The following is a 26960-nucleotide window of genomic DNA, read 5'->3' as shown; positions in this document are numbered from 1 at the left end:
CCTGTTTGAGTCCATACAAGGATTTAGTCAACTTGCATACTCGTGTCTCCCCCTCACTTCCATAACCTTGAGGAAGTGTCATGTAAACCTCTTCATTTAAATCACCATGAAGAAAAGCATTATTTACATCTAACTGATGTAAATACCATCCTTTAGCAGCAGCAATGGCAAGCAAACACCTAACACTGGTGAGCTTGGCAACAGGAGAAAATGTATCAAGAAAGTCCAATCCTTCTTGTTGAGTGTACCCCTTAGCTACAAGCCTAGCTTTGTATCTCTCAATGGTACCATCTGACTTATATTTAATCTTATACACCCATTTGCAACCAATTGGATGTTTATCAGGAGGTAAACTAGTAAGAACCCAAGTATGATTTTCTTCAAGAGCAGTTAACTCAACTGACATGGCATCACGCCAATGTGAAAATTTGACAGCTTGATAATATGATTTGGGTTCAAAATTGGAAGACAAAGAAACTGTGTAGGCTTTGTATGCAGGAGACAATTTAGAATAAGAAAGATAAGTAGACAAAGGGTAGTGAGAACTAACCTTTGAGGATGCTGCAGCAAGTGAACTATGATCTGAGGGAGAACAAGTAAGATGACAATGATATTGCTGTAGATAGTTTGGTGGATGTCTCTGTCTAGTGGATCTTCTAAGAGAAGAAACATTTGTAGAATCAATATTTTGAGTAGGATTTTGAGGTGGCTGTATAGTGGTTGAAAAGAATGTGGAATCTATTGTAGGATCAAAAACTGGAACTGGAAGAACAAAAGACTCCATAGGTATAACAGTTTGTTGTGAGGAAGAATGAACAAGATTTTTCTTGTAGGGAAATGTGTTCATGGAAAATAACATCCCTAGATAGAAAAACTGTATGAGATTGTAAATCATAGAGTTTATATCCTTTTACACCATAGGGATAACCAAGAAACAAACACTTTCTTGCTCTAGAGTCAAATTTATTTCTATGGGCAGAAAGAGTACTAGCAAAACAAAGGCATCCAAATACCTTGAAATGAGAATATGAAGGCTTTGTAGAGAAAAGCAATTCATAAGGAGACTTATTTGAGAGAAGTGGAGTAGGTAATCTATTGATGATATAAGCAGCTGTTAAGACACAATCACCCCAAAAACATAAAGGAAGATGTGCTTGAAATCTGAGAGCTCTAGCCACTTCTAACAAATGTCTATGCTTACGTTCCACAATTCCATTTTGTTGAGGAGTGGCATTACAACTCCTTTGATGAATGATTCCCTTAGAAGCATAATAATTGGTCATATTGAATTCTAGACCATTATCACTTCTAATGGTTTTAACTTTATGATTGAATTGTGTTTCAGCAAGAGCAAAGAATGAAAGTAACTTAGGTCTAGTTTCAGATTTAGTTTTCATCATATAGACCCAAGTTGCTCGTGAGAAATCATCCACAATTGTAAGAAAGTACTGAAAACCTTCTAAAGTGGAAGTAGAAAAAGGACCCCATATATCAGTATGGATGAGATCAAATGGTTCTGTAGTGACAGAATTGCTCAGAGGAAAAGATAAACGAGCCTGTTTAGAATAATGACATATATCACAGATGTTTGTACAAGGAGAATTGATAAGAGAATCTTGTTTATGTAACAAACATTGTCTAGCATTGGATGGATGTCCTAAACGATAATGCCATATGTCTAAAGTTTGAGGACTTGAAACAAGAGGTGCAGGAATACTGGAAGCAGAAAATGCATTATTGGAATTAGAAAATACACTAGAAACAGAATCATCAATTACATCAGGGGTTGATGTCTTATATGGCAGCAAGTAATAAAGTCCATCTCGTTGTTCACCCAGACCAATCGTCCTCCATGCACACAGGTCCTGAATGATACATGATTTGTTCAAGAAAAACACAGCACAGTTAGTAGAATGAACAAGTTTACTAACTGACAAAAGATTGAAGGAGAAAGATGGAACACATAGAACATTAGTCAATATTAAGGTATCAGAAATTTTGACTATGCCTATGTGTGTGACACTGACTTTGTGACCATTTGGAAGAGTCACAAAGGTAGATTGAACAGAGGAGTATGAATTTAAGAAAGAAACAGAACTGACCATGTGGTCAGTTGCACCAGTATCAATGATCCAAGGTGCATTAGAAGGATGATTTTCAACTTTATGGATGAAGGATGAAAAATGCTGAAAACTAAGAGCAGTAAAAACACTATGTGAGGGAAATGGTAATATACCTGACTGATGAAGGAATGTCTGAGGATTGTGATGAGTACCTACGGGTGAAACCACTGGAGGTTTGGTTGAAGATTTGTGTAAATCAAGCATAGAAAGCAGTTGTTGACACTGCTCTTGAGTAAAAGGTAATGAAGATCCTTCAAAAGTGTGTGCCTCCTGTGAAACATTATCAGAAGGGTTACCATTGACAGAATTAATCCGAGATTTGGTAAATTTGTATCCAGGAGGATATCCGTGGAGTTTATAGCATTTCTCATTGGTATGGCCCACTATTCCACAGTGGCTGCACATTGGTTTAGGTTTCGAAGAAAATTTATTCCTTGGAGTGAATTTATGAGGATGTTGTTGCTGAGTAGTGGAAACCAAAGCAGCAGAATCATTATTCACAAATTTAACAATGGAATGAATACCACGCTGTCTTTCTTCTTGCAAGATCAGAGAGAACACTCTGTTGATATCAGGAAATGGATCTATCAACAAAATTTGTGATCTAACACTTGCAAAAGTGTCATTAAGTCCCATCAGAAAACGCATTGCATATTCTCGTTGCCGGTGGTCAAGAACAGCTTTTAAAACTTCACAATTACAATTTCTTGAAGAGATACAAGAAGGTAAAGACATGTAATTCATCAATTCATCCCAAAGAGTTTTCAATCGAGTAAAATATGCACTTACAGACAGATCATCTTGCAACAGATCTCCAATTTCCTTCTGGAGCTGAAAAATCCTAGGCGCATTAGTTTGCAAATAGCGTTGCTGTAAATCACACCAAAGTTCTCGTGCTGTGTTGATGTAGATACAACTGGCTGCGATCTCTTTTGATACAGAATTGAGTAACCACGAGAAAACCATGTCATTACAACGTAACCAAGCAGTATGCGCTGGATCAGAAACATTAGATGGCAAGGTAATACTTCCATCAATGAAACCAAGCTTGTGCTTAGATCGTAAAGCAATTCGCATGGATCGAGACCAAGCATGGTAATTATCTCCAGTTAATGGCTGCGTAACCAGCACAATGCCAGGATTATCGGCATTGTTGAGATGATAAGGACTGGATGAATTATCCGTAAGATTGATAGGAGATTCAGAGGAAGAAGACTCCATTTAATGCAGAATTGTAATTTTCTCTTTCACTGATACCATGTAGAAAAGATGGTTTCACACTACGCACATAAAACCTAAAAGGCAAAAAAGGAAAGTTTCCTCTGCTTTTGATTAAAAGAATTCCGTGTATTACAAAGCTGACCTATGTCCTATTTATACAGAAAACTAATTACAGCACGTGTTATAATTAAAATGAAAACTTGCTAACTAACTCTAACTAACTCATATGTACATATCTCAACAGTTTACTAGATAGCCAATGAAAAAACCACTTATTTTTCTTGGGTCCAATTTCTTTATGTGAGGATTATAAATCCTCACTTCAATAGGACAACTCCATACATGTAAATGACTCAAACTTGGTTTTCGTCTAGTCCATAACTCAAAACGTGTCTTCGAGACAGTCTTGGATGGAACTCTGATCAAGATATATACAATGGTTTTCAAGGCTTCACTCTACAAGAATAATGACAACTCAGAATTACTAATCATGCTTCTTACCATGTCCATAAGCGTGTGATTCCTCCTTTCAACTAAATCGTTTTGTTGTGATGTGCCGGGCATTGTGTGTTGTGCAACAATACATTCTTCAAGAAATTTTGCAAATGGACCAATCATTTGTCTATTTTTTATGTACCTACCATAATACTCACCTCCCATATCAGATCTTACGATCTTGATTTTACTTTCTTTTTGTTTCTCTACTTCAACTTTATAAGTTTTGAAAGCATTTAGTGCTTGAGCCTTTTCATTTAGAAGGTAGAGATACATATACCTTATATGGTCATCAATGAATGAGATAAAATATCTCTGACCATTTAGGCAGGGAGTAGGAAAAGGTTCACAAATATCAATGTGTATGATTTCTAAAATACTCGAACTTCTTGTGGCACCTTTAATGATCTTGTTGGTTTGTTTTTCTTTTATGCAGTCCACACAAGTCCTAAAGTCAGTAAAACCAAGAGTTTGTAAGACTCCATCATTCACCAACCTTTTAATTCTCTTTATGGAGATATGTCTCAATTTCCTATGCCACAACATGGATGAGTTCTCATTTATGATGTTTCGTTTAATACCGACATCAATATACAAGGATAATTAATTATTTTCAAAATTGGGATCTAACTCAAATTTAAATAAACCATCAACTTTTATGCTACCATCAATGTAAACATTATTCTTAAAAATGCTGAAAGTAGAATTAACAAATCTAAACTCAAAGTCAATCCCAATCAACTTTGAAACTGAAACCAAATTTTTAGAAAAATCAAGAATAAAAAATATAATTTCAAGGTCCAAGACAAGTTTTTTAAAAAAATCTAAAGATTCTAACAGCCTCCACTTGTGAACGCATCTTGTTTCTTGAATATACATATTGTTTACTTGGTTTCGACTTTCTTGTTTTGATAAATCCTTGCATGGTATTAACAATATGGATTGTAGAACCATAATCAATCCACCACGTGTTTCGAGGAGCTTCTACAAAAAATGATTCATAACACACTAGAAAAAGGAGATTATCTTTATTTTCGAGCCATATCTTAACTTTTGGCAATCTTTCTTCATATGCCATTTCTTTTTATAGAAGAAACAAGAATTCTTATTATCATTTTAAATAACACCTTGTGCTTATGCAGTTGGGCATCCTTGCCTTTTTTGGTCTCTCCATTAGTATGAGTGGCCATATGAACACTTTCAGGCCTCTTATTTTTCAATCTCTTATCTTCTTGAACACACATGGTCAATAATTCATTAACTAACCATTCATCCTTATGTGTATTGTAAGAGATTTTGAAATGACTATATTCAAAATGGAGAGAGTTTAGAATGAAATGTACTAAGAATGACTCAGAGATCTCAATCTTTAGGGACTTAAGTTGAGCTTTCATGTCTCTCATTTGCATAATGTGCTCATGCACACCTTTAATACTATCAAAAGTCTTACTTGATAGTTTTTTCATTAGGGTACTGGCTAAAACCTTGTCAGAACGAACAAATTGTTCCTCACTAGCCTTCAGGAATGCCTTAGCCTTATCAGTTTCAGGGGTTCTTAAATGCTCTTGTTGATGTGAGATTTCATGAACAACAAATATAAGTGATTAGATCGCTCCCACCGTTCATTATTAGAAATCTGTATTGGCGTACTTGATTCCTTTAGGACGGGTGGTTCATCCACACAAATTGTCATATCAAGTATCAAGCTCTAAGCACCCCAATTTTAGAAGAAATCTTTTTTTCCAGTCAGAGAAATTATCACCGATTCACCATTTAGCATTAGAATACGAATAATATCATCAAAAGGTAAAGTGGGAAATGTTAAAATTGCAATAACCAATAAAACACTTTAATGCTATGAATTTTAACTTTATTTAAATCAACCAATGTTAATTTAACCAATAGTAAATTTTAACCAACTATAAATAGTGGTTACATCACAAAAAAATTTACTAAATATATAAATAATAAGACTAGTGAATAATTCAATGTTAATGAATAAATTATCCATACCTTTGGGCATAGGAAAATCTATCACCAACATGAAACCATCTATCTTATTCTAATTAAACCACAAAATAATAACTCCCTTTGGGGCCGCGTCACTAAAATAATGATTTAATTACAATACAGATGCTAATATATTTTTATGAAGTTAAAACTTTATATGGTTATTGTTATAAATTAGGATGTATTGGCTACTCCCAAAATATTCCAATAATCGGCCTTATGTGATTATTTTTCAATAAATAGGGATGCTTTGGCTATTCCCAAAATATTTCAAATAATCCTCTAGCATCTTACCATAGGAAAAACAATATATATTGATCCACCCAAAATTCATACAATGAACAAACAATCCAAAAATAAGCCCAAGAATAAAACCATTTTTTTAAAAAATAAATAAATATTTTATTCATTTAAATTGGGCTGATCAAAATTGTTTTGTGTGGATCAATACTTATTGAACATATAGCGAAGGCCTAATAAGGCCAAGAAAGTTTAAAACGCTATTAGGCCAAAATTGATAGAAGACCAAAACAAACAAAAAGTAAATCCATAGTTGAGGTTCATATATATATTTAAACAGTGCTGATCAATGCCTTGATGAATTTTACGGTAGAAATAAATAGTAGTACTAAGTAAGTTCGCAGAAAAGATTCTTTTTTCTTAGACAGAATTTCAAGGTTCACAGGAAAGAGTGGAGGGTCACAATGGTCCCACTTAAGTTCCAATCTTTTAGACAAAATTGTCTTAAACTGTACGTATCCACACTCCCACAGCAATAGGTCATAAAATTTCTCATATCAAACCAAATATAATCTCACAAAGAAAACACAATAATATTAGATTTTCATGCTCAAACAAGAAAATACATATATTTCAAAAATCTGAATCGACATGCGTGAAGGTGGCTCTGATACCACATGTAAGAATAATAACATACTGAATAAACAACAACAAAAATAATAAATTGCATATCTATTGTCATGGTGATTCAAGAACAAGTAAGAGCCTAAAGAAAACTCCCTTAAAGATAAAGAAATATTTGAGTAGGAAGAGAATATTCTGGCCTATGCCTTTTGATTGACATACTGATGTTGTATACAGACCCTCTATTTATAGGCTAGGCTAGGGACCCTCTAACAAAGTTAGACTTGAACTATTCCTTCCATTAAGTAATAGATATGGCTTATCTATTACTAGTTGTTTAAAATGAAACTCTTAATCCCCTATTTTAAATTTAAATTTAAACTTCTTAACAGATAAAATCTAATCTTTTTAATAGATAAGATCTTATCAAAACTTAATAAGTAAGAGAGTCAATCTAAATAGAACTCTAACATACTCCTCAAATACGGAATGAGAGACAAACAGATAAAATAGATTTTATAGTGTTTATTGAACATATAATTATGTCCAAAAAGATGCATAGATTTATACTTCAAACTTACTTTATATAACTATCTTTTTCCAACTTTGAGCGATATAACTATCTTTTTCCAACTTTGAGCGATATTTTTCCATGAGAACCAAAGCGAGCGCTTTTGGAAAATATGGACTCATGGTCGTGTTCAGTACTCCAAGCATACGTATGGACCGGCAATAGACCCAATGTTTAAGTAGACTGAGTGACGGAGGCGAAGGCCCGAAGCAGATGCGTCGCTGCCAGGAGGAAGTAGCCAACTTTCTGTTGTAGTTACCTTTCGTTGAAGACATTTTTCAGGGTGAAGTAGCCACAAACTAGAGATGCCAACAATGTGCTTTCAGATAAGCTTCTAATACAAGCTTGGACGTGTATGTTACAAACTCAAAAACTACATAGAAGAAATACTTAAGATCTGATCTAAGCCGGAGGAGCTAGTGACGATAAGCTCCAACTCCGCTGCCAATAGCACCGTGCCTCTGGTGAATGGGAGACCGATTGCCATGGTGGGAGTCATGGTGAATGGGAGGCCGACGATGGTTGGCATTTGTTACCTCTTGGCGTCTATTGGCACCATGCTTTGCACTGGCTTTTGTTTCCTTCGCTGTCATTTTAATTGCACTTATCTTCATTAACTCTTCTAATACTTCTTCCATGGATGGACGATTTTTGGGGTCTGATTCGAGACATTTTAGTATCAATTGAGCTGCTTGGAATGCACCTTCTAGTGGGTAATGTTCACGTAGCCTTGGGTCCATTTTTTTCTTGAGCTTCTTTTTGTCGGACATAGAGGGTCTAGTCCATTGCACTAAGTTGTGCTCGCCACTGGCCCTATTTGTGTCGTATGCTTGTAAGCCTGTCAGCATTTCTAGCAATACGACCCCAAATCCATAGACATCACTTTTTACGTACAAATGACCTGTTGATAAGGGTTTTGTTAGAATATGAATGAATGGGATGATCAAAATTATGTTCTTATTTTTTTTTATGTTAATCCCATATCTTGAGATATAAACTATTCATGAGTATTGAAGTAAATGGTTACAAGTGAAAAGTTAAATCTCTATCTCAAAATTATAACTCTATGCAACTTCAATAATTAAGAAATAAAATTGTTCTTTGCGTAATATCTTGTTATCTTCGGTAACACTTTAGGTTAGGTTTGGATGTTGAGATTAGATGTTTTAGTTTGAGATCAAAGTTGAAAGTTGAATAAAATATTATTTTTTAATACTATTATTGTTTTGAAATTTAAAAAAATTGAATTGTTTATTATATTTTATGTGAAAATTTGAAAAAACTGTAATGATGAGATGATTTGAGAAAAGATGAGATTTTTTATTTTGAATGTTGAGCTGAGTTAAGATAAGTTGAGTCATTTATGAATAGTAGTTATTTGCAATTATGAAATGAGTTTTGTGGAATCTACCTAAGATAAGTTTAGATGTGTTTGGATATTAAAATGAGTTTAGATATATTTATAAAAAGTAGAAAAAGGTTATAGATCTCGCAGATAAAGATGTGTTAAGTTGAAAAAGTTGTGAGTTCCATATGTAAAAAGATTTTAAATTGAGATGAATTTAGTGATTTGAGAGTTGAATGTTTGAATGTTAAACTCGACTTAAAATTAAACTAAATTGGTTTCAAATGGACCTTTATTGATACAATGCATTTGAAGTGGTTTTACATGTCCATTATCTACATAAACAACTATTTATAATGTATCACATCAACAAACATGACTGAGAATAATAAAATTTGGAATGAATGATAGTATTGTTTAAAATAATCTATGCACGTTAAATACAATTTTTATACTCAGATTTAAATGTACACTTTTTTAATCTTTCTAAATTGAGTCTCAGTTTCTAGGACTAGGAGTACTGTTGAGTGTAATTTATGTGCATGGCTCTAACTAATTCTTAAATGTACACTTTTTTTTTTTTTCCCCTCTTTTGAAGGAGTTTCGGACATACATTAAGAGAAGACAGTGTCATTTTTCTAAGGGAAATCGATCGACAATCTTTTAATTTCACAAAACTCATTTAATAATTGAAAATTGGGGCATTACCGGTAGCAACATATTCAGGAGCTGCATAGCCATAAGTGCCCATGACAATCGTTGTCACGTGCGAGTTGCCATTTAACGGGCCCAACTTTGCCAGCCCAAAATCCGAAAGCTTTGCGTTGTAGTTCTACGATAAGAAACCCAACATACAATCAAAGCAACAAGTAAGAAAATGGCAAAGAAAAGAAAAACCACCCCAACTGTTAATAAATTTGTTGAAGTGGCTTCAATTTCAAATCACAATGTAAACCTTACCCCATCCAGCAGTATATTGGATGTCTTAAAATCGCGATAGATGACAGATTTCTCTGATGTGTGCAGAAAAGACAGCCCCCGAGCCGCTCCTATGGCTATGTCAAGCCTTTTATCCCATGAAAGTGGTTCTGGAGCTCCTTCTAAGGCAGGCACACGTATACAGATTTAAAGAAATGAAGCAAAATTTGCATGGAAAACTCCATAGTTGTGATCGATTGGAAGTGGTTCTTAGTTCTTACTTTTGAAAAGGTGGTTTTCCAAGCTTCCCTTCTGCATATATTCGTAGACAAGAATGTACTCCTGGTCTTCCCAACAGTACCCCAGGAGCTTGACTAGGTTCGGATGGGAAAACTTCCCCAAGAATTTCACCTCCGCCTGTGCCCATAAACACAATGACAAGGTCTAAAATGGTTCGATTTTCCGGGTCAAAATTACTGTTCCGGTTCGACAAATTAATAAACAAATGGCATACTTAAAAGAAAAAATCGACGTAGGTAGGCAGAATATTATTGTTTTGTCTATCCATTTCTATCAGCTCCTTGTGTCACCTAAAACCCCACAAATTTCTGGGCTCTCATCATTTCCGGCATAAGCAAATGATCTTATAGAAAAGTGCTTAAACATGCCCAGTCAAAATATTCTCTATGGGCTTCGGTAGACGGTAAGATGAAATAATTTTAAAAGTTAAACGATGAATAGAATATTGTTTACAAACTTTAACAACTTTGATGAAATTTCAAAAAAGTTTTCGTGGAAAACTCGACATGTTGAAAAAACTGTCCCAGTGCAGCGGGGCCTCCCAATAGTTAGTTTGAATGACAAAAACTCTAAAATGGTACAGATAAAAGCCATTTCTTTTGAAAAATCTGAATTGCCAAACTTTAAAAGAAAAATCGTCCTTTTCTTTTAAATTTTAATTCATTCCGAGTCAGTCAGTCAATGGTATCGCGAACGAACACTGAGAAAAGATAGACGACTAGATCAGGAGGTTACCATCCATTCTTTCAACCCCTGGGGGCTGTCGTGGTTCGATTTCTTGACGGCAACAGCCATGCCAGAGCCGACCTTGGATGGCGCGTACGTGTTCACGTCCACCCAACCTTTGAAAACTCTTCCGAAACCTCCCTCGCCCAGCACCGTAGCCGGTCTGAAATTTCGTGTCGCACTCTTTAGCTCCTCAAGAGTGAACACTTTCAGATTCGGGGTTATGACCCTTCCGGTCTGAGGCGTCGTTTCCTCCAAGTTGCTTTGAACGAGGTTTCCATTTTGGGTAGCATTGCTGTTGCTTCGTGATGTCCATCGCCCACTTTCTTTGCTAATGTTTCTTGATACTTCTGCATGAAATGAAAGGAAAGGAAAAAGTGCGCGTTAAATAGCAGAGTCCTCGGGCGCTTCAAAAGCTACCTCGAACTTTCCATGATATTCTTGTTATTTTTATATTAATATAAACCTTTAAATTAACAACGTACAAAATAGACAAAGCTGACAACGTGAGTGTTAGAAACTGATCTGATACTTTGTTTGAGAAATTTACGTGAAGAAATACAAAGGATATCCGAGAAAAAAAATCACAAAAAATAACGGAAATCGAGAATCCGACAGATTATGGAAGGACAAAGGAGAAAGGGAGAATTGATTGGTAAATTCAGAAGGGGTACGTACCAGATGGGCTAGAAGGTTTGGTGGTGCCTGGGCTATGGTGGTTACTCACCGGAGCTGCAAAGCAGTTTCCCATGACGATAACTCTTTTTCGCCTTAAGTCTCTCTCGACTCAGGTACTTATGCAGTTCTCCGCAGTCTCCAACTTCCTACAAAGAGAGAAGCAAGAGCCAAGAAATTACCAAGCAAGAGAAAACTGGTATAGGGAGACCTTGGGCTTGGACCTCTCTCCCTCTCTCTCTCTCTCTCTCTCTTGTCGTTTATTGTTATGTCGTGCAAATCATTTATCAAGGGAGAGTACACACTTGAAACCTGAAAATGAGTCCGGTCCGGTTTGGTGCACGAGGGAAGTCCCTTTCAATAATAAAAGATAAACACCAAGAAAGTCTAATCACCGGACCAATCGCTAAGCGAAAATCTCTTGAGCAGTTGGGCCCATTAATTAATTGTAAGGCTCATCCCAATATTTTTCGCCCTAATTAAGCATTATGATAATATACAGTATATACATTATTAAAAACATGTATTTGAGACCAATTAATTTATTTGGTCCCCTTTATATAGCTGTCCCGCCGTCCAAATTGTACGTTTTTTTAAAATTTTAAATATTTAAAAAAAATTAATATTTCAAAAAAAAATAAATACACTAATAATTACTTTCTTAATTAAGAAATAAAAAAATTTTAAAAAAATTAAATATATGAGCCGACAAAACGAGAATACATATTAGTATTATTCTTATATATATACAATTGGATAATATACGCTGCATTTTGTTATTTTGGATAGGTTGCCGATAAAATGCCCACTTCCTGATCTCTAGATCTCTCTTTATTCTTGGTTATAGGCCTACATCAATATATAGCTAATTTAAATTTTTACGTGCTCTGAGTTTCAAATCACCTTATTCATATAAATATATATGTGTATATATATATATAATGTAATGTCCTATAAACACGCAACACCGTACCATGTAGTTGTGAAGTACTTAAATAGTCCTTCATGAGTCAAATGTCGTCGGTAGAAGGACCGAGTGCAGGAGGGGAAGAGGAAAAAAACATTAGCACCGCTAACATTTTGTAGGAAATAATATTTCTGTAACATTAGTTTCTCTTTTAACGATCGAGCAGTAGTTAATTAATTTCGGTAATAACAAAGGCACATGAGATTTATTTCATGGGATGTAATTAGTCGATAGAATGTCATGTTAAATGAAGGACATATAAATAATTTCATCTTTTCATTTGTTGCTAAGCTGATCCTTTTGGATTTTAGATGAAATAATTTACAAGAAAAATAACTTTTTACGTCACTTAAATTCGTCGTAAAAAAATATAAAATAGTTGCGATTATTTATTAAGGATGCGTTTTGTATTTTTTACAATGAATTTAAGTGGCGCAAAAAATTATTTTTCTTGTTAATCAAAAATATAATAATAAAAATAAAAATTTGTTGTGGCAAGTGTTAAGTGACAAAAGGGTTGAAGTTTATCATATAATTTACGATAAAAAATGAATTTCTGTTATATATAATTATTTTTATATATTTTTTATATACTCCACTGACGTGATTAGTCAAAAAATTATTTTATATTAAAACAAAAGTAACATAGTTTATCATATAAAATTGTCTATTAATCAATGATCAAATGTGAACCTTTTTCCGTATATTCGCTCATGGGGTTTTGACCATATACTTCCTAAATAAAAGAGATGGAATAAGTCCCTTTTAGGTTTTAAGAACCCTCTTGTACATATCATATTCGAGTCCAATATACAGAGACAATTAGGCCTCGTCAATTACGTTCCCATTAATGGTCGGCCTCATTTTTCCAAGAGTAGACGGGAGAAAAAGACCACTGCCACCTACGTACCAAGGATTAACTCCTTGAGGAATGGCTAATCAAAAGATAAATATTTTAGTGATTTTATAAAAATAAATTTATAAATTAATTTAATTTGACAAGATATGATATTAGATTATAAAATTATTTTTATTATAAAATACATCTAACATATATATAAATTTATATTAATTTATAAATTTATATTTGTAAATTTTTTTGTGACTGTACTACTTCTCAATAAAACGGAAGTTTGGAAGAAGAACATGTCATATTGTATAAGTTTTTAATTTTTTTTTTCTTAATTTGGCTAAAATATATATTCTACAATTATACAACGTGTATTCCATTTGAAAAAAAGTAAAATCTATCATTATAAAAATAATTTTGTCATATAAGTCTTATATTTATTTATTTATTCAGGAAAAGTGCTTAAGACTTTAAGACTATAAATATTCAAGAGAAAAATGGTCTCCATCTTATCTATAGACCTGATTTTAGAGTGATATGCACGGTATTAGTATACGTGTGTGACTTGCCTGTGGATGTACAAGTTTTATTTGCACAGAAAGTACGGTGTATAGGAAATTTCTGAGATATTATTTAGGATTAAGACATCATGTATGGATTGAAAATATTAAGGATTCTTTAAGTGAAAACCTACCACCACTAAATTAACGTTGTAGCCATGAGAGAATAAATTATATGAGTTATAACCTTGTGCTTAAATCAATGGACAGTTCTACAGCCACCGCTCACGATTATTATTGGGAGTTATCGTTAGTTTATTTTAGTGTTTTTTATTTCTACTTTTAAATATATATTTTTTAATTTAAGACATTAATAAAAAATACTTTCTTAGTCAAAAAGCAAAAAATAAAAATAAAACAAATTTGCAACGGCAGCTCCGGGAGCTGGAGCAGTGTGTTCAGCATTTTCCTAAACAGAAATGATTTGTGCAGTCGGGAAATGCAGTCGGCGTGCAGTCGGCTGTAAAAAAAAATTAATACGGGACCTACATGAAAAAAAAAAATTATTTTTATAACTTTTTATAATTCATGTAGGTCCCCCTGAATATAAAATAATTTTTTTATAATTTTTTTTTATTCATTCCTTACAGCCAACTGCACGCCGACTGCATTTCCCGATTGCGTGTAGCAAAGCCTTTTCCTAAATCAATAGGCCAAGACCATCACGCCTAACAGCTGTAAATGTGCTGGACACAAAAAATAGTACATGATTTCCCAGATTTACCAGAAGTCAACAATAATATCATACTTCCTAATTAATTTCTTAATTTATAAATTATGTTTTAATTAATAAATAATCACTTTGCCGGCCACCTATCTGACCATTGGGGATAAAGAAAGGAAAATATTAAGCACTAATTAATATTAAATTAATTAATTTAGAGACCCTGTATTTGGGTTGATCAAATATTAGGGATCCATTTATAAGATTCTTGAACACCAATGACATCATACTTGAATTTCTGAATGATAAAGAAGCCATAGAGCCTTCTGAAGAAATTAACTGCCAAGCATTTTTGACATAAGAGTCCACGGTCTTGTGTATTGGAGAAGGTTCATGTATTTATTTCTCAGTATGGTTGCTTGACCATTGAGTTGGTGGTAACTTAGCATTTAAGGATTGATTTAGCTTTAGATCCAACAATATCTTTGTATTTTATGAACAAAAATATTACTTTTACATAAGTAAACTCACAAATCGATATAATTAAATGCTGTATATTTTAGATTGTAAAATTCTTTTTATTATAAAGTAAATATGATGTATTGCATCTTGAAACGTCAGTTTGTAATTTTAGTTTTATGAGATTTGTTTGTGAATTTAATACTTATATTTTATAAAAAAGAAATATATATATTTATGTTCATAAGTTGGTGCAGAGAATGTTTCGTTCCCACCACTTGTAAGCAGAACTCCTATTTTTATATGTTGATTTTTGTCGCCTTGTGTGCGATTGTTTTGGTAACTTAGCCTTAAATGCTGCCAAACCACTCAACACAAGGAACATAAATGTCTGTGGAAATTGAGGACAAACCCGCATAAAGATATAGAAACTATGGCAATGTCTACATTCGAGGAGGGATGAATGATTCTCCCATTGGATAATTCAAATACAAAATTCAAGGTCTTAGGAAAAATCAAACATCCATTATGCAATCCTCTTCTGGGTTGGTGGTCTGAAGGGACGAAATGGGTCAAATTCCAATGTTATTCATAGCTTAACCCGCTGGATACTGTATATTACTCCATTTACAAAGAAATAACAGCAACATCCTCGAAGTATTTGAATTTTTGAACAATCTTACAGCACCCACATGCTGTCGTTCTATCCAACAAATTTAAGGCATGAACGGGTCAGGTTGGTCAATTTTCTTACCACCACCACCTGCTGGTGGGGTTTCAACAACCAAATTCTTCAAAGAAAACATGTCTAACTGTGCTTTTCACATTCCTGTTTTATACTCGACAAGAATCTGAGAAAAATCACTCAAATGGACTCCAGCACATCAAATAGGTTCTTCATATGATCATGTTTAGCCAAGCACAACCAATCAAGATCCCAAATTCTAAAGGCTTGAATGAAGGAGCATGTATCCTCGAACATCTATTGAAAATTCCATACTGAATGAAAGGCCCACACGAATGGTGCTAAATGCTATAAAACCGGTTGCACATGTATATCGTTCTCCCACTATAAGCCTTAAAGTTCTGACATGAACTGTACAAAATCTTAATCCAAGCAATATCTGAATAATACAATTACAAGGTCAAGAACAAAGATTTTTCCCCCTAATTTCATTAAATTCAAGATTCAAGAATCCAGACAATAATTACACAAAAAAAGTAGACCCCATAACAGCACAATACAATGTGTATATGGGTAGGTTTAACTTATCTTTCTTCTTCTCCTGGTCATGTTGGCATGACAACACAAAATGAGCTCCAAAACCAAGCAAAACCTCACCACATTTGAATTTCTTGATTCCCATTTCAATGGCACCGTCGAGTGGACTCTCTTCTTCTTACAAGTCCCGAGCCAATAATCATAAGCACCTAACTACTTTTAATTACTTAAAATAATAATAAAAAATATATAATTCCCAAACCTGGATATATAACATAAAGCATCCATATATATACTCATTCTCTAGGTGCATATATAATACAACGGAGAATGGATTTCAATACATTTTTCTTCTAAATTTGACTAGGCAGCAAACCTGCAAGAACAGATTATGAAGAACAAATATTATAAGGCAGATTCCATCATCTTCACTACTTAAATCAAATAAGGAAGCCAAGGATAATTGAACGACAAATTACATCTGACAGAGAGAGGAACTTCCTCTCTTAATGATCAGTTACTATAGAATATTGTTACCAACTCAAGTACTGGTGAAGTATGACACCTACACCTAAACAAAATATAAAATTTATCCGTTTCTTTGCATGATAATGGCAAACTCGTGAAAATTATTTACAAAGACAAAAAGTGTGACACTCCCTCCCACCCCAAAGATATTGATACAAAAATACAAATACACAGGAAATAAAAAGTATTATGATTCTTGATGAACAAGAAAAATAGAAGGATATAAAGGGATAAAAATATTTCCTTTCTATAAATTAACTCCCAGAATGAAAAATGAGGAAAAGACAACTACCATACAATCAATACTGACACAGGGTCACAACCTGACTTCACTGAGTTAAAAAAGCACATACAGAAGACCAGGTGGAATCCTAAATTCACTTTCTCGGGTTATAATTGCAATAGGAGAAAATAAAGATGCTGTATAAAGAAAAAAGAAAAGGTAGGATTCGTAAGACATTTGCAAAGGTATACGTAAGGTCTGAAGATTTCTTTAATATTAACCGATATCTGCACCTTCCAATGACTTTTGTAAGAATTTCACAATCGTGTGAAAAATGATATGTAACAAAATGATAATTCATGATACAATAATTGGAATTTAGATAAAACAATGAGAACCAATAGCTTCTTTTGACTTTTTCAAGAGGTGGGAGCATTGCAGCATCTGATGCTGCAATCAATGGGTGCAGCCTTCCTAATAAATGCATTTGCAAGCAGCAAAACTAAAGTAATTTTTGTTTCTTTTGCCGGATTTTGTAATATAATATTTCTAAACCCAATAGAGTGAGTTGGTGCCTTACAGTTAATCAAAGCATTTCAGCAGCTTCTGCCTTAAACAGAGGATGATTGAGGCGGGGGACTGTGGACCCGACTATTATGGACTTCAGAGGTGTAAGTCTGAGAGTACAAGTATTCGAGTGCCACGACAATATCACCAATAAGAGGGCGGAATGTTGGTTGCTCCTGAAGACACATTGCAGTAATAGCGATTGCATGATGCAAACAACGAACAGGAAAGCAACCTTGCAATAAAGGATCAACTAACTGGATGAATTTCCTTCGGTCCCTCAAAAATGGACGAGACTGCAATGGAGAAACAGATTACGTATCAGAGAGAGAGAGGATCCAAAAAAGTGCATTTTTGATAATCAAGGAGCTTTTTTTTTTTTTTTTTTTTTTTTTATGATGGGGTAATCACCCCACGACAGAGCCCTTAGGACTCACTCATGGAAACTAACACCCCCCCCCCCCCCCCCCCCCCCCCAAAAAAAAAAAAACCCAAGGAGACTAGCACAGCAACCCACTTAAATCGCAGTTTGATCCTGTGGGAATCAAACCTGTGAAATGGGGCTCATGCACACATGTTCGCCCTTGCCACTTGGGCTACCCACTGGTGGGTGATATAGGAGCATTTTTATCACCACAAAACAACAAAATTGGATCTCAAACAATCAATTGCTTGGAGGATCCAGGAGCCAAACTCATTCATAGAGTCTAGCCATAAAAATTGGGTTAGACTTTAGGGACATGCCATGAATACAGATCAGATTATACACACTTAATAGTGCTTGGACATGCCATGAACTTATAAATAGAATGAGAAATGAAAAGGTGACGGGGGAGAATAAAAGACTGAAGTGCTACAGGGGAAAAGAAGAGTTATCTCACCCAAGAAACAAGGTTCTGCTCTCCCTGCTTCTTACTACAGTCTATTGCCCTCCGGCCAGTGATCAACTCCAACAGAACTACACCAAGGCTATAGATATCAGATTTAAGGGTCAACTTGCCACTCATGGCATACTCTGGGGCACAGTACCCATATGTTCCCATCACTCTGGTTGAAACATGAGTATTGTCACCAACAGGTCCCAGTTTAGCAAGCCCAAAATCCGAGAGCTTTGGATTGAACTCATTGTCCAGCAAGATATTTGCAGATTTCAAGTCGCGGTAGATAACAGGGGGATTGGCTTTGCAGTGGAGATACTCAAGGCCCCGAGCTGCACCAACAGCAATTTTTATTCTAGTATTCCAACTCAGTGGTGCTTTCTCAGCGTCCAGATCTGAATACACATAGTCACTAATCAGTCCCTTCAATCAAAGAAATTAAAATAGGCTGTTGCTGCAGTGTTAGAGAAATTCTGGAAACCTTTCCCAGTGACACAAGAACTAAACACATACAGGTTTTTACACGATCTTTTCTGGAGGGAAACCTGGAGGTGGAGGAATTACCACTCCAATATCTGATAAGACAGCACATAGAATAAAACTAACTTCTACTAGATTGCTTGCAAATTTATCACTCAATTTATTCCAGGGAATAACACCACATGTCAGCAAAGTTGGACCAGGTAGCTCAAAATTGCACTGGAAGTTGTGAAATCAGCAATTCATAATCTGCAAGCCCACTATGGTATTTTCCAATTTTAACAACTAGGCAGTTCATGTATGTATTTAAAAAAGAAAAACTATAATCTGCATGATATATCCTCAAGGTCTTCCAGACACAAACCTATTCCTAACAATTGATCCTTTATCTGGATCTTTTTTATTTATTTTTTTTTATTTTATTTATTTATTTTTATTTTTTTAATATCCGTGGGTGTCCGGGCCAGCTTGCGCGCGCTTCGACTAATTCCACGGGACCCTAAAGTTAACGGCCAGGTAAATCTTCAGTGATCCTGAGGGGACTCAAACTGCTTTATCTGAATCTTATTTAACCGTCCTCCAATATTAGTAAAGACTAATTGATTAAATGGGAGGGGGGGAACACTAAAGAAAGCATACGCAAGATCATCCAGATTTAAATTTTCCAGTCAAAGAAATGAATGTCTACTGTTGAACAAAGGAATAATAGGCCACTAGTACATTGAACTATACCAAAAAAAAAGAAGCCATGCCATTACTCTCCATATATTTTATTATTTTAAAAGAATCCCCCCCTCCTTCCCCCCCCCCCCCCCCCCCAAAAAAAAAAAAAAAAAAAAAAAACAAGACTGTGTACTTACCGAAGAGATGATCTTCCAAACAACCCATTGGCATGTACTCGTAAACCAACAGTCTCTGATCTCCATCAGTACAATAGCCAATCAAGGTGACGAGATTAGAATGGTGTAACAAGCTTAGCATGAGAACCTCCACAAGGAATTCCTTAAACCCCTGGATGCCATCATGATTAAGTTGTTTAATTGCAACGATCTGCTCATGAAAACCAAATGATTAATGATGAATACAAGTATAACTTAAGCATATTCTAAAAACGAGGATGGCTAGTAACATATTCATTCCCATCAAAAGGAACTTTTTTGTTAAGTTTGTTGTTCAAGTAACATGCCGAATAATTCCCATATATTGAGCCATCCAAAATCTAGCAATTAACAATACTCTACCTATCAATTATACAAAGGCTGCATTCGGCTGTGAGAAGGGCTATAATTCAAGAAGAGAAAAACTTTAATTTACCTATGTCAGATTCTTCCAGTGAACAAAAACAAAATTTGTAAATTCCGTGCCATGAACCTAATTATTGCAGATTCATACACAGTTAAGGTTCCTAATATTGAAAATATGTGCCTTTTTCCCTTTCTTATTCATAAGCTTAAACTAAATATCAAAACCCATAGCCGTTCCCATAAATTCTTATACTTCAACGCAACCAAACGCAAATTTCATAACATCTAAAAATGCCACAACTTGCCTGGCCCGTCTCAAGTCGGCCCTTGTAAACCCTTCCAAAACCCCCTTCACCGATTAGATTCACCTCCCTAAAACCTCTTGTGGCTGCTGCTAGTTCACGAAATGTAAAACTGCGTGCCGCACTGCATTTTGGGCTGTTGCCCTTGCTATGATTCAAAGTACCTTTCCCTTTCCAATTATCTGAAATGTTAAGCACAAAATTCAATCCCACCATTCTCAAAAGTAAATATGAGAAGAAAAACCAAGTTCCAAAATGGCTGGGGATTTCTGTACCATTATCATAGGAGTCCTTTCCCCTGCCACCACCTGGATATCCACATCCCAACCAAACAAAAATAGCAAATTGTTCCTGTTAGTGATAAATACACTAGAATATGATAAAATCTAGATTAGAAGGAAACCAGTCTGACCGAAGCACAGAAATCTCACTATTTTTAACACAAAAACGAGCACATACCTGAGGAATCAGCAGAATGACGTGTACTGGATCGCGTACCATTCTCAACTTCGATCCTTCGAACATCATTTCGTCTAGGACTGAAGCAAGAAAAGCAACCCATTCTCTCTCTCTCTCTCTAGTGCACACAGAAAAAAATAGAATAAATTCCTAAAATCAACAGTGAAGCACCACCTAAAACAAATGTCTCATCCCACCCACACATCTCAAATTCCCACAATTTAACATGAAATAGAAAGAAAAAGGAAGATAAAACAACCTAAGTATCACTATGAAAGCACAGGAGAGATCAAGCAGCCCCTCAACCGAAGAAAAGCGAAGAACTTCACTACTAAATCGAAGCCCAATTAAAAAACAACTCAACAAATAGAACAAAGACAAACATAAACAGGAACAAATAAATCTTACAAACAAAAATACAAAAAACAAAGGGTTTTGACAAGTCCGGTTAGCAAATGGCGTTAGGATAACGGGCAAGGCACGGGAAAAAGAAAAACGAAACAAAATTACGCGGAGAAGGCAGAAAATGTGCGCAAAATTCACACTGAGAGAGAACACAACAAATTTAGAGGCACAGTTAGCGGCGACTCTGGTAATAGCTGGATTTCACTTTACTTGTGTGTCTCTGTGCAGAATTTCTTTGCTTGTGTATGCTTTTTTTTTTTTTTTTCTTGGATTTTTGTAAACCAGCATATGCATACATTAATGTTTGTGCGTGATTATTGCCCAGTCGCTCTCGCTGTCCCTCCCGCTCACTCTGATTTTCTTCCTCTCCTCTCTCCTTCCCTTTTATTTTTTAATTTTTTTTCTTTTTCGTTTAAATACTTTTTGCCGCATATAAACGTTACGGTCCCTTGTGGCGTATGAGATTACGTTTTTGACCTCGCCGGTTGGCTATTTAGTATTTATCACGAAGTTCGACGCTGACAATTTCGGATCCAAACCGAACTGAATCAGCTTTATGCGACCGACGTAGGATAGGTTTATATTTTCGTCAACGGCTTCGATCCGCGTGACGTTGTGATTCCCGCCTGGGTTGATCTGCTGACACCGCAAAATTGGGTACCGATCAGTTCAGTGGTTTTACACTACTATGTCGTGATAAATGTAATTTCATATACAGCATGTGAATGATTCTCTTTTTAATTTATTCCGGAAAATGGATCGCCGCATTTATTTTAGTGTTTTTTAATTCCCTCAGTTCTGATATTAGAATTACAGTGTGAAACGCTGAACTCAAGGCATTGTCAAAACGAAAATAATGGGAAATGCTTTGGGGGCCGATGGCAGCTACAGCTGGGGCTAACATGGGCCTTTTTTTTTTTAATATATTTTTTTATTTAATAATTAAGTAAATATTTTTTAATAATATTATAATTTTTTTTTAAAAAAATATTAAAAATACATTTAAAGAAAAAATCTGAAAAACACAATACAATTGGCCATAGCTCTCAGCAATATCTGTAACGCTATCCAAATAATAATTAGAATTCCTTTTCTATCACTTTTATTCGAATGAAATAACAAAATATAGTTTATTTTTTAATTCATAAAATAGTTTCTCTATTTTAGGCACAATATAAGGATTGTTTGAATAGTGAGATGAGATGAGATGATTTTAAATAAAAATTAAATAAATATTATTTTTTAATATAATTATTATTTTAAGATTTGAAAAAATTAAATTATTTATTATATTTTATGTGAAAATTTGAAAAAATTATAATTATGAGATGAGATGGTTTCTCAATCCAAATGGCCTCTTACATAATTTAAATAGTAAAATTTACTTTATAAAATTTATATTTTAAAATTTATCTTTCAAATTATCATGTCCAATAAGTATTTTACTAAATATACTCTTCACACCAGCTTTAGAATAAACTTTTTATTTAGAAAATGATATACTGAAATTTTAAAAAACACACTTTAGACAAGGTAAAGATACATTTTTTTAAATTTTTTTATTTTTATCAAAGATATCGGAAAAAATTAAAGGGGCAAATTCATTTTCTTTCTGTTTTTTTAACTAATAAATGGACTAGTCAAATGAATAAAAATAAATATATCTATATTCCCTATTTGGCAAAGGGACTAGAAATAGTGTGAATGTATAAGAGTTTAGACCATTGAAAATTGCAAGATAATCAATGTACATGACACCCGTTTATTGCAAGCAAAGACTTAACTATAATATATGGTTGAGGTGTTTAATTTATACATGTGTTGACTACAAATAACTTATATGAGATTTTTCAGGTAGATGGTGGGTATAAATATATAATTCCGAATGTGGCTTTAGAGCAAAGTTTTTATATATTTTTAATTTTATTATTCTTAATTTTATAAATTGATGTGACGGGTTTTAAATAGCTTCAATAATTATAGAGCACTCACTTAGATATAAAGTTATTTAAAGTATAAAATTAGGATAAAGAGGATGCAAGATACAAAGTGGTAAAGCGAAAAGAAGATCTTACCTAACCTTAATAATATTATTGGCTTTAGGACGCAGTGGCGACAAGTTTAAGGTTTGACTAACCTCTTTATAAGTTGAGAAGGAAATTGAATAAAATTTTATTAAATTTATTTTTTAAATATTAATTTTATTTTAAAAATTTTTTAAAATTAAATTATTTATTATATTTTATATAAAAATTTAAATAAATTATAATAATTAAATAAGATATGGTGAGATGGGAAGAGTTAGAAGAACAAAAGAGACTAATTGTCATGTGAGATTCATAAAGATCTGTGGGATAAAGGGGATTAAAAAGGTCTATTTTTAGTATTTAACCTAAGTGAATATGAGGGCTAAGGACACTAATACTAAAAAGAAAAAAGAACTTAAAAAAAACCAAACATTTTTTTAAGTATTAGACTATTTTAACTATTTACTTTAATCTCTTTTTCCACCAACCGACCAAAAGAAAAATAAAATGGATCATGAAATTATGGATAATTCGCCCAACTAAAAAACAACGTTTCTTGTGGCCGAAAGGGACAAAAAAGGGAGCGGGACAAGACAACGATGAAAGTTTAAAAAGAATATAACAAAAAAAGAAAAAAGTGAAAAAAAAAAAAAAAAAATTTATAAGTTAGTCAAACTTGTGCAAACGTAACTTACGGGGTCATGGCGGTGATTCGGTGATACCTCAATAGTCAATACCGTTACCACTTCTATTCCTTTTGGACTGTAATGAGAAGGTAAAAGGTATGAAAGTATGAAACCCGTGAGGCCGTGATCCAATACCTTCTTAGTCCGGCCGTATGTGGGACCCCATTGTATGGCCCCACTTTCTTGGAAATACCAGGACACGAACTCCCCTAGCAAAACACGCGTAAGCCATGTAGGTTTTTTTTTTTTTTTTCAAAGCTAGAGAATTCACAACACAGAGAATATCACTGTATACAATCTTAGAATATAAATTTTACATATTTTTTTTAATAAAAGGAAAGTCTATTATTAAAAAAATAATTTTTTCATATAAGTTCAGATTTAATGGAATGGGCGAGACCTCCACACCTAAGATTATAAATCCTGGTTGTGAAAAATTTATACCTTAATAATGTGTTAAACGCATTAATAAACAAATCTTATAAAAAGGATAAATGGAATTATCGAAACTGTTGTCATAATTAAGACACCAAAAACTGTAAAGATCTTTGATAAAGGACAAGCTAGGCATTAAAAAACCTCTAATTATCTCAACTTGACACTGTAGCAACAAGCAGAAATGATCAAATTATTCAATGGAGTGTAAGCACCCGTGCATCTTTGGGTATGTGACTCACTGACTAACTAGAGATTGTCATGGATGGATTGACCTTGAGGATATTTATGATGGAAAACCTCATGGCTGATTAATAAGATGAATATTGTTTCAAACAAAGAGAAGATCCTCTTCCAAACTTATTTAGGCAATAAACAGAGTAAAAGAAAAGCAATCAATCATGATGGCTGGGTTCCAATGTCAAGAGCTTGTTGGATGCCTTCTGGGCTCGGTTTAGTTTGCATGGAAGGGGGTAAGTGGAGAGATTTTAGTAGTTCAGAAGGAGGAGAATAGAGGAAGAGACAGAAATAAGGCAGCAGGTAAAGGAAAAGGAAGGAAAGGAAGGTATCACTGCTCTACAAAGAGATTTTAAACTCCACAAATCAACTCAAAATTCAGACAAATAACTTGTAAGCATAGTTTCTTCAGTATGAATGCAATGGTAGCTAGCATTTCTCAGAAAACGATCCCAAAACCATTCCCTGTTGGTCGTTCAGTTACACAGTTTAACATGTCACTTCAGGTCCCGACATCTCATTGCCTGCAGGAAATGGCCACGCAGTGCACTTGGGCACCAGCCTTTCAGTGTCTACAGGAGTTAAATCTCCTTACATTCGCCTCTTGTCACATGGAATAACTAAAGATGCTTCTGCTAAAAACAAAAATAACATAAAAACAGGTATGCAAAAGAAACAAAAGCAAAAGACAACGACCCCACAATGAATACAGGAAGGATAATATCTTCTTTTTCGGATAAATAAACTGCAAGAGCAATACCAGATAATATATATTAATCATAAAGAGCACCGAAACATTTCGACAGTTGCCCAATCTACAGGATGTTAAACCAAGAAATACATAGTTTGCATTCCGATATTTGAACAACCATGATTTTTTTTTCTTCCCTGTTGAGAGGAAAACAAAATCTGTAGTGGTATAAGGAAATTAGGCACACCACAACTTCATCAACATGGGTAACATTATCAACATGGACGGGCAGATCCATGTTCAAAGTTTTAAACAGACTAAGGAACAGATTATTGCCTGGTTGACTCATGAAAACCCAGATTTCTTTTTCTCATTTATGAAATTCATTTCCTCAGTTTGGTAGTCAATAATTTTTCTTTACAGATTATTAAAATATTTGCAATGCCCTGCCAACATAATCAATTAACTGTAACAAATTCCTGCAGCATGATAAACTAAAGTGGAATTCGTACCAAATCTTTCCCCCAATCTAGCCCTAAAAACTAAAAACATTTGCATGAGAACAGAACAAAACTATAATTTCATCACGAGATGTTTACATAACAGAAAACCAAGTGAATTGAAACCAAAAAAAAAAAAACAGCACGTTTCCTTCGATCAGTAGAAGAATAGTATTTTTGACCTTGAACATTCGACAATACCAATTACCAAGATTCAAAATCAAGAAGGAATTGAAAAATCAGGGAAAAGGGGAGAAAAGAAATTTGTACCAAATCTTTCCCCCAATCTAGCCCTAAAACTAAAAACATTTGCACGAGAACAGAACAAAACTATAATTTCATCTCGAGATGTTTACATAACAGAAAACCAAGTGAATTGAAACCAAAAAAAAAAATAAAAAAACACAGCACGTTTCCTTCGATCAGTGAAAGAAAAGTAATTTTGAATTTGAACATTCGACGATTCCAATTACCAAGATTCAAAATCAAGAATGAATCGACAAATCAGGAAGAAGGGAAAAAAAAAATTTGGACCATTTCTCGATTTGTGCGTGTCATCCTTGCGCAGGGGCCATGCTAATCTTCTCTGTATCGTTCCAATTTTATCGGATGTCCCCGAAGGGACGCTCCTTCCTCCTCCGTTCTGCAATATAAAGACGAGTACGTTTGAGTAACTAATCCATGTGGGACTCGTTGGTTCTCAACTACAACGCCTAACTAGCAGCAGTACCGAGCCATCTGTTTGTGTCCCGTGGGCCCTCTGGCAGAAATTAAAAAGAAAAGCTTTGGGCTGTTCCATTGTAGTTGGTCCCAGAGTTGAAAAATCTCGTGGGCTTTGTCTACAACTGCGAGGAGCCCATCTCCTTGGCACTACATACGAGATAGAGAGAGAATCATTTATAAAAAAAAAAAAAAAAAGACAAAGTCTAATGATATTTATTTAACACAACCGTTACATCACTATGTATACTTCTCAAGCCTAGTGATCTTGAAAAATTAGATAAGCTTATCCAACTTCTATAAAAGAGCATAATCGTGTAACCTTTCAAATGTTGTTGAGATAAAAACAAAAAAGAGAAAGAAAATCAAAGGAATGAAATTCAACATGAAAGGAAAATCATGACGATCATGCCTTTAAAATAAAACACAACAACAATCTGCCTAAAAAGTTAAAAACAAGGAAAAAAAAGGTTGTTTTTGCTAAACATATGATGCGTATACAATTTATAAGCTTCCATAACTAACACGAATCTAATGCAAAGTTACAAAAAAGTAAAGTGACTTCAAGTTCAAGTTGCCTTGTCTCATTCCCCTTTTGTCACAACATA

At 34.3% G+C, this 26960-nt stretch overlaps 2 protein-coding genes, 1 long non-coding RNA gene and 1 other non-coding gene across 6 annotated transcripts; all 4 read right to left on the bottom strand.

Annotated features, from left to right (window-relative positions):
- Positions 1-7203: 7203 nt before the first annotated feature.
- LOC122314800 (probable serine/threonine-protein kinase PIX13) lies at positions 7204-11523 on the bottom strand. Of its 2 annotated transcripts, none has more exons than XM_043130397.1 (6): positions 11252-11523; positions 10583-10923; positions 9829-9964; positions 9590-9729; positions 9338-9461; positions 7204-8185 (listed from the first exon to the last, which is right to left on the bottom strand). In XM_043130397.1, exons 1-6 carry the CDS (start codon positions 11322-11324, stop codon positions 7701-7703), a joined length of 1299 nt encoding a protein of 432 aa, XP_042986331.1. In that variant the 5' UTR covers positions 11325-11523; the 3' UTR covers positions 7204-7700. The 2 variants fall into 2 exon arrangements, with proteins under 2 accessions (XP_042986331.1, XP_042986332.1); XM_043130398.1 differs by having other exon boundaries at positions 9590-9726.
- A 4370-nt stretch (positions 11524-15893) lies between these two features.
- Positions 15894-21342, bottom strand: LOC122316994 (probable serine/threonine-protein kinase PBL21). 2 transcript variants are annotated; one of them, XM_043133869.1, is made up of 8 exons: positions 20911-21342; positions 20652-20769; positions 20468-20500; positions 20196-20374; positions 19507-19696; positions 18170-18561; positions 17302-17584; positions 15894-16346 (listed from the first exon to the last, which is right to left on the bottom strand). In XM_043133869.1, the coding sequence occupies exons 2-7, from the start codon at positions 20752-20754 to the stop codon at positions 17333-17335; spliced, it is 1149 nt and encodes a 382-aa protein (XP_042989803.1). In that variant the 5' UTR covers positions 20755-20769; positions 20911-21342; the 3' UTR covers positions 15894-16346; positions 17302-17332. The 2 variants fall into 2 exon arrangements, with proteins under 2 accessions (XP_042989803.1, XP_042989802.1); XM_043133868.1 differs by having other exon boundaries at positions 21267-21282.
- A 2992-nt stretch (positions 21343-24334) lies between these two features.
- LOC122315305 lies at positions 24335-26599 on the bottom strand. The gene is made up of 2 exons (XR_006244002.1): positions 26167-26599; positions 24335-25073 (listed from the first exon to the last, which is right to left on the bottom strand). It is a non-coding gene; the product is annotated as an uncharacterized LOC122315305 (long non-coding RNA).
- Positions 26155-26257, bottom strand: LOC122317673. The gene has a single exon (XR_006244592.1). It is a non-coding gene; the product is annotated as a U6 spliceosomal RNA (small nuclear RNA).
- Positions 26600-26960: the final 361 nt, after the last annotated feature.

The sequence above is a fragment of the Carya illinoinensis genome, chromosome 7 (genome assembly GCF_018687715.1).
Source record: "Carya illinoinensis cultivar Pawnee chromosome 7, C.illinoinensisPawnee_v1, whole genome shotgun sequence".
Lineage (NCBI taxonomy): Eukaryota > Viridiplantae > Streptophyta > Magnoliopsida > Fagales > Juglandaceae > Carya > Carya illinoinensis.
Note: the sequence above shows the minus strand (reverse complement) of the source record. Positions and strands in the feature narration are given on the sequence as shown.

Coding starts and splice junctions, on each gene's coding strand:
- LOC122316994 (XM_043133869.1), bottom strand. CDS start 20,754: ATGGGTTGCTTTTCTTGCTTCAGTCCTAGACGAAATGATGTTCGAAGG. Junction 19,697..20,195: donor GCCGACTTGAGACGGGCCAG/GCAAGTTGTGGC, acceptor TTTCATGAGCAG/ATCGTTGCAATTAAACAACT. Junction 18,562..19,506: donor TTTGGAAGATCATCTCTTCG/GTAAGTACACAG, acceptor ATGTGTATTCAG/ATCTGGACGCTGAGAAAGCA.
- LOC122314800 (XM_043130397.1), bottom strand. CDS start 11,324: ATGGGAAACTGCTTTGCAGCTCCGGTGAGTAACCACCATAGCCCAGGC. Junction 10,924..11,251: donor CAAACCTTCTAGCCCATCTG/GTACGTACCCCT, acceptor CATTTCATGCAG/AAGTATCAAGAAACATTAGC. Junction 9,462..9,589: donor CCAATATACTGCTGGATGGG/GTAAGGTTTACA, acceptor TTCTTATCGTAG/AACTACAACGCAAAGCTTTC.